The 7,176-nt window shown below is 25.1% G+C and overlaps 1 protein-coding gene across 1 annotated transcript in view; it reads left to right on the top strand.

The window, feature by feature from the left end:
* LOC111630838 (ubiquitin-protein ligase E3B-like) overlaps nt 1-7,176 on the top strand; it is a 118,519-nt gene that overhangs the window by 58,208 nt on the left and 53,135 nt on the right. The window contains exons 21-22 of the mRNA XM_023375002.1: nt 3,364-3,483; nt 5,616-5,693. Of these exons, the coding sequence (XP_023230770.1) occupies nt 3,364-3,483; nt 5,616-5,693 (198 nt within the window). The remainder of the gene's footprint in view (nt 1-3,363; nt 3,484-5,615; nt 5,694-7,176) is intronic.

Raw genomic sequence — 7,176 nt, 5'->3', positions numbered from 1 at the left:
CTAATTACAGTTTGATTATGAACAGTATTTAATTTTTTGGCTGCATTTGTAGCATTCTCATCACTTAAAAATAAAAAGTATAAAACATGTCTCTTATATTCATCTGTTACTTCCATTTTAACGAAAATAAACAACTGAAATGTTCCCAATTCTGAACAGTATTATATGAATGAGATCCAATTTAACACTTCAGTGTAAAAAGTATCACATTAGACTGGCATTTTTAACAGCAAAACAAGATTTTTCTCAAGATCATAAAATACGCAGGAACTTATGGACTGACCTGATAAATATAACATACTATAATATAAATATTTTTATACGATAATTTTTATTGTAATTACATTGGCCTATTTCTGACAATAAGACTTTTTCAATAGATAAGACTTGGAATTATTTTATATATTTAAATTTTTAATATATTTAAATATATAATATATAAAATTTTAATATATTTAAATTTTATATAGTAGTTTGAATTTTCAAACTACTATATAAAATTCACTTGATATTGATATTCAGGATCATCATGATCATAGGAAAGCCACTATTAACTTCTCTTCTCCAAACTCTGAATAACTTGAAATCTTTAAAAAACAATTTTCAGAATTTCACCATCATTTGGAAATCCTTTTTCCATGTCTTGTTTATGATTTGAAATTCCTTTAATTTTTTTTTAGACCTTTCTAAAGTGATACTTTTGATGTCATTCTATGCATCTACAATCATGTAAATACATTCTTTTAAATTAATTCCTCTAAAATTCTATAAAACTTTCTTCATCTTCCAAGAGAAGTTTTTGTAAAAAATTTTTTTGTACAAATGCTTCAAACATGCTATGTCACTTGGTCCATTGGTTGCAGTAGACTTGTTATTGTCAGAGGCAGAAAGAAAACTGTAAACTTCTGTTTTCTTGCTGTAAACTTTTAGGGCATGGATGAAATGGTGCATTATCTAAAACCAATAAAACATTTCCACTCTTGTCATCCTTCCTCTTGAAATGTTTTCACACTAGAGATGAAACAGTCCTCACACTATTTTATAGGTAGCCTGTGGTCCATTCAAGCAAACTTTAAAATAAACTCTGAATTTATAGATATCCCAACTCCATATTCATCTACTAATTTAGTTCCAGTTTCACTTTTATTCAGTTTGTTAATGATAGTAACTTTGTCTTTTTCATCAAAATAACATGATTCCTTTACAGTAGAATATTAACAAAGAACAAGAAACTTAAATTATTAAATTTACACAAATTCTTAAATATTTAAGAATTTGTGTAAATTTATACTCAAAATATACTGGATGTATGTGTAGAGGCAAACAGAAAATAACTGATTACCATTGTTGCTAACTCTTTTGCAGTTAAATTCTTAATGGATTTGCTTAGCCAGTTAGATTGCCAAGAGGTTAAAGCAGTGATTCTCTATTTTTTTTTGTCATGGTATACTTTTAATAATTTTAAAATTTGGCAGCACACACAGTTACTTTGGTAAGTATCACAGGCAAATCGGTGATGTCATAACAGTGATTTTTAAACACAGTTGGTTATTTGGGTCACATTTTCTAAACGCCTTAGTAACTACCGACAGTTACCGGTAACAATTTCCAGACGCGCTCTTGGAAGATAGAACCAATTAAGCAATGTCAGACAAGTAGTTTATATATGGATATTTTCATTGGTGGCACACTTCAAAAATCTCACGGTCCACTAAAGTGCCACAGCACAGTGGTTGAGAATCACTGGGTTAAAGCATCAACCTCTAATTCTGGGAATTCAGGATTGAATCTGGGTATCAAAAAACCCAAGAAGTTTTGGAAATACTCTGTTCCAGATATTATGGGCACCCATCCTTTACCACCAGATCACCCATTATGGGATTTGTTGAATTCATGATAGACCTGAAAAAAAAAAAGACACTCTTAATATCCACAAGGTAGAAAGAATTAACTAAAAATAAAAAATTAGATATGCTCAAAATTAAATAAAATTTTTGGAAAATTGTGAATAAGTAAATAAATAAAATTAAAATTATTAGAGACATAGTGGAAATTTGATGGATAATTTAAGTAAAACATTAAAATCTATTTAATTTTTTTTTTTTCAATTTAAATCAATGAAAAAATTAAAAACAAATAAAGTGACAACACTTAAAACTAATTTTTAAAATACAAAAATTTTGCAAACTTTTTTGCTTTCCTTCCATCTTTTAATCCAACAGCAGTCCAAAACAGAATTCTGTTTGGATTTGGCCAAAACAGAATTAGACTGTTGCTGGATTAAAAGACGGAAGGAGAGTGAAGAAGTTTGTGAAATTTTTGTATTTTAAAAATTAAATACCATCTGCCAAGTTTTTAAAATATTTACTTAATTTAATATACTTAAAACTAAATTCTCATTTCTTGGCATAGAAAGAACAAACAATCTGGATATTTGTCATTCTACTGTATTTAGCAAATTCTAGAAGTTGATTTCTTAATAATTCAGTTTTAACCATATAATAATGCAAGGTTTGAAAAAGTTAGGCTTCTGCCAGGAATGTTTCAAGTGACTCGTGCTCAATCTAGTTCTGCCATTCTATCTATATACATAAATAATCAACAACTTTAATTTTATTGAAGAAAATTAGGAAGTAAATATTTATGAAGTTAAGACATCAAGTTTTGAAAATGATATTTTAAGATTATGTACTAAATCCATGAAATAAATGAATGTAATTATAAGAATATAATATCTATTCTTAATAAACTTAAATAAAATTTTGCTAAAAATACTAAGTGAACATATTCAGGCCCTCTGTAGAAAGAACTATTGGGGAAATCTCAACCAAATTTGGTGTACATACTGTACTGAGTATGAAGTTTTGATTTTCAGAAAATATTTACTTCAAAATTTAGGTGCTAAGGCAAAATTTGTCCGTAAATGTAAAGTTACTTTGAGGAGTGCTCCTCCTCCTAAGCATTCTAAGTGCCAAGCTGGCAAGCTGGTTTCATTGATAGAAGAGTTTAATAAGTAATGCACAATCAGACAGAAAAAACCTTGCTGTTCACCTGTTGAAGAATTGTGAATGATATTTTTCATTTATTAGTGATTGATTTAGTCTTCTGTTGCTTTACAGAATTTAACTTATTTTTAGAATTTTCAGGCAGATTTAGATATATTTCTATCTGCATTTAATATTTTCTACATTAAATTAATAGTAAAAATAATGTGTTTTTTTCATTAATAAATTTAATTTATACTTTAATCAAAAGGCTTTTGCATATTTTTTAGTTTGAATTTATGAAAATAAGATTTATATTATGAATAAATTCTCAAAAATAATGTATTTCTTAAAATTAATTTTTATCAATGTTTTTCAGAGAGTTGTACTTTTTCGAAAATATGTTAACAATGAAAAAGCAGTGTTAGGTCTTACAGAATCAGCCTGTGCTTCTCCACAATCTACTTTAATTACAGTACATCGGTCTCGCATTGTTGAGGTGACTGAAATAACTTTAATTATTAAAAATAATAATATAATTATGTGACAATTTTGTATTGTTTTTAATTTTTTTTTAGCTTTTACAAATTAAATATTTTTAAAATTAAAATTCATTTCTAGTGTTTATTTTCATAGATAAAATAAACTTTATGAATGTTAAATTATTCAGTTATTCTTTTCCTTTGATTTTTGATATTATATAGGAAACGTTTAGAACTAAAGTGGATTTATCTAAAAATGGTATTTTGGTTTTTCTTCAATCTTTTATGGTGATTAAGTGTATTTGAACTTTATTAAATGAAAAAAAAAAATGTTTTATAATGTTTATTTTTCAGACTACTAATGTTTTAAACCAAGAAATCTCAGGAATTAAAAATTCAGAACTTGATCCACTTTAGTTCTAAATGCCTTTAAATGTAGATAGTATAATTTATATTCTTATTATGATATGCCTGATTTAGCTACATACGTAACATGATATAAGGTGGAAATGACAAAATAATTATTATATAGTGATAGATTTTGCATTATCTGTTAGGAATTCTAGCATAAAAACAATATCCTTTTCTTACATAACAAAGCATCCCCAAAAATTCTGTATAACCATTTATCTTAATTTTGTTGAATTTTAATAAAAATGAAGTCACTAATGAATTGATTTTTTCATAATCTGTCATTAGATATTATCTGAATAATCATTATATAATTAAATACAATTTTGATAATGAATTAAATGTAAAAGTTACAATACACAAATATGAAAAGGTTACAGTTTCATCTATGTCTCTGTAGGAGAAATACTTTTGCTGAGATAATACATTGATATATTACACAAACAGAATTTTTAAATATATATTTTTATTTTCCAAAAATAAAAATACACAAACACAAACTATGTCTTCTGCAAAAGACATTCAACATTTTCCAAAAATGTGGAATATTCCTTTTGCAGAAGATAGTGTTTTGAATAACATCTACTACTGGTACCATTGAAATGATGATAGAATACCAACAATAGATATTGACTTGGTATGGCTGACAATTTGTATGATTGATGATAAATTATTTATTGATCAATTTCTTCTCTTAGTGCATGATTCTGAAAGTTAAATATCAATTGGGAATCCAAAAGTTTTCTAATGTGACAGTATTTCTAATATAGTCACTCCTCATTTAACTATTGAGTTCCATTCCTACAACTAATTTGTTAAGCAAATTGATTATTAATAAGAAATTAATTTGAGATAAACATGGAAAATATATTGAATTTAGGCTGAAAATGCAGGGGGAAAATAAATTTTAATATAAAGTGGTTTTTGAGATAAACATGTTTGAGATAGGCAGGTTCAATTGTAGCTGTTTTATACTTTATACTTTATAATTGAGTTAAATAAATTATTCCTACTTTTGAATAATTATTATTTAATATTTTTGATATATACTTTAGTTATATATTATATACTGTAACTTATTGATTTTATAGATTTATAATAATCCTTCAAATAATAAAAGTTTATAATTTCTTTTGTAGTTTAAGTTAATTTTACACACAAAATATTTTCAGATAGAAAGGCCATTTAAATCTGTTAATGATCATTTATGTTAATAGAATTTAGGATCTGTAATTGTAACCACAAATAAATGTTCAATTCTCCATTAAGACAATATATTTAAAACAAGAAATACATCTGTTATTTTAAATGGAAAAAAATAGTTATATTTTTTACAACTCCATTCATACATTTAAATAAATTTGGTTGGTTATATTAAATATTCAAAATAACATATATTTTTTTAAAAAATTGAGGTAATTATAAATAAATATTTAACAATTTAAGTTAATTACATTTTATAAAATGTAATGATGACAGATAAATGTTAAAATTTTACTTTAGTCTTATGTAAAGAATTAAATTGTTGATTGTTCCATTCAAACAAATATTTCAAAAATTTTACTTGATGCATACTTTTTGTTTTAAATAATAATTTTCAAAAGAAAAATGAAATATATTATTGCCTTTAAGAATTATTTTATATATTTATCATTAATAAAATGTGCTTTATTTTTTAATAATGTTTATCCTAAATTGAAATTATTTCCTACTAAATGTAACCTGTTTGCATTAAAAGGATGGATACCAACAGTTGGCAATGCTACCACCTCAGTCTTTAAAAGGTGTCATCAGAGTGAAATTTATTAATGAACAAGTAAGTATTTTGGATACACCAAAATTTTATATTCATTCAATAATTTTAGCTCATACACAATTAAAAGTTACATTCACAAAAACTAAATGTAGTAGTATTAATAATTAAATTAAAAATTTTTAATGCAACATTCTAAATTTTTTGATCATCTCCTTTCATATATTTTTTCTATATATTGAATTTAAATTTAAGACATTTACACAAGGTTTCAGTTGATCATTCTTAAATATGTTGGTATGTTGGATATAATTTTCTGAGTAAGATTTTTAAGTTTGAAACAAACAAATCATTGCTTCAATGATATAAAATCTTATAAATCAAAGAGAAGTTTTGTTTGTGGCACTGTCATATTGTTGTATCTGAATTTGCAATGTCATTAAGCTGTCGTCTTTTCTCTAAGTTTTTTTTTTTTTCAAAATTTATCTATATTTTCTATTTATAAAGATAAGTCTTTTTTGGAAATTTACAAACCTGTTCTATTGTATTTTATGGAAAAATTTAAGTCCACAAATTTATTTTGAATGACTATAAAAGTTCATTTTAGCAAACTAATTTTTAACGTCATTACCAAAAGACCACAATGCATTTAACTTCACATTCAGTTACTTCCATTTTGGAAATATATGAATTAATAATTAAACTGTTTTATTCATTTACTAAGTTTAAGAACATATTGCTTGTGGGTTGTCGTAGTGGCACAATTCAAAAAACATGAATTTTGAGTTAGTACAGTTTTTTAGTCAAAATGTGTATTATCTGGCAATAATAATGGCTTAATTATTAGTTCAATAATAACTACCAGAATGCATAAGTGTTGTTCTTGCTTTTTTGTAGGTGATACATATGTAGTCAACAACACTGACACTGGTTTGTTTTGAGCTGTGAATTAAAAATGTTCATCTATGTTCATTGATAATGGCATTTTTTTTATTTGTGTCACTTACCAAAAAAAGTGTGTGTTCTTTATGAGGCCTACACTGAATAATCTTATATCTCAATCAATTAACTGTAATTCTTACTATTAACATTTATTTTTGTAGTTTTGAGTAGATAAGATATATTTGACAAATAAGCAAAAAATAAAAATAAGCTTTTTCAATAAACTTTACATTTTGAAACCATATCAACTTCAAAGATGTTTACAGTAAAAAGAAAAAAGATCTAACAATAGTGATAATCTCAAAAGGTATGTCAAAGACTAGTTGGGGGTAGTAAAACATTTAAAACAATTTTTCTGTAATTATTCTGCCTGGATGAACTACAACCAAATCAATTAAGATGGACAACAAGTACTTTATTACTTTATCCACACTTTCTGAAATATTATGTTTTAATTGATTTGATTTCAATTTTTATTTTAATTGATTAATTAATTAATTAATTTTGATTTTTTGTGTAAAGGCCAGAGTTTAAATTTAAAAATAATAAAATAATTATTAAATTATTATTTTTAGTTTTACTGTAATTAACTGACTACCTAGTA

The sequence above is a fragment of the Centruroides sculpturatus genome, unplaced genomic scaffold, assembly GCF_000671375.1.
Source record: "Centruroides sculpturatus isolate CEXI.00-Female unplaced genomic scaffold, Cexi_2.0 scaffold6, whole genome shotgun sequence".
Taxonomy (NCBI): Eukaryota; Metazoa; Arthropoda; class Arachnida; order Scorpiones; family Buthidae; genus Centruroides; species Centruroides sculpturatus.
This window is presented reverse-complemented; position numbering and strand designations above follow the sequence as displayed.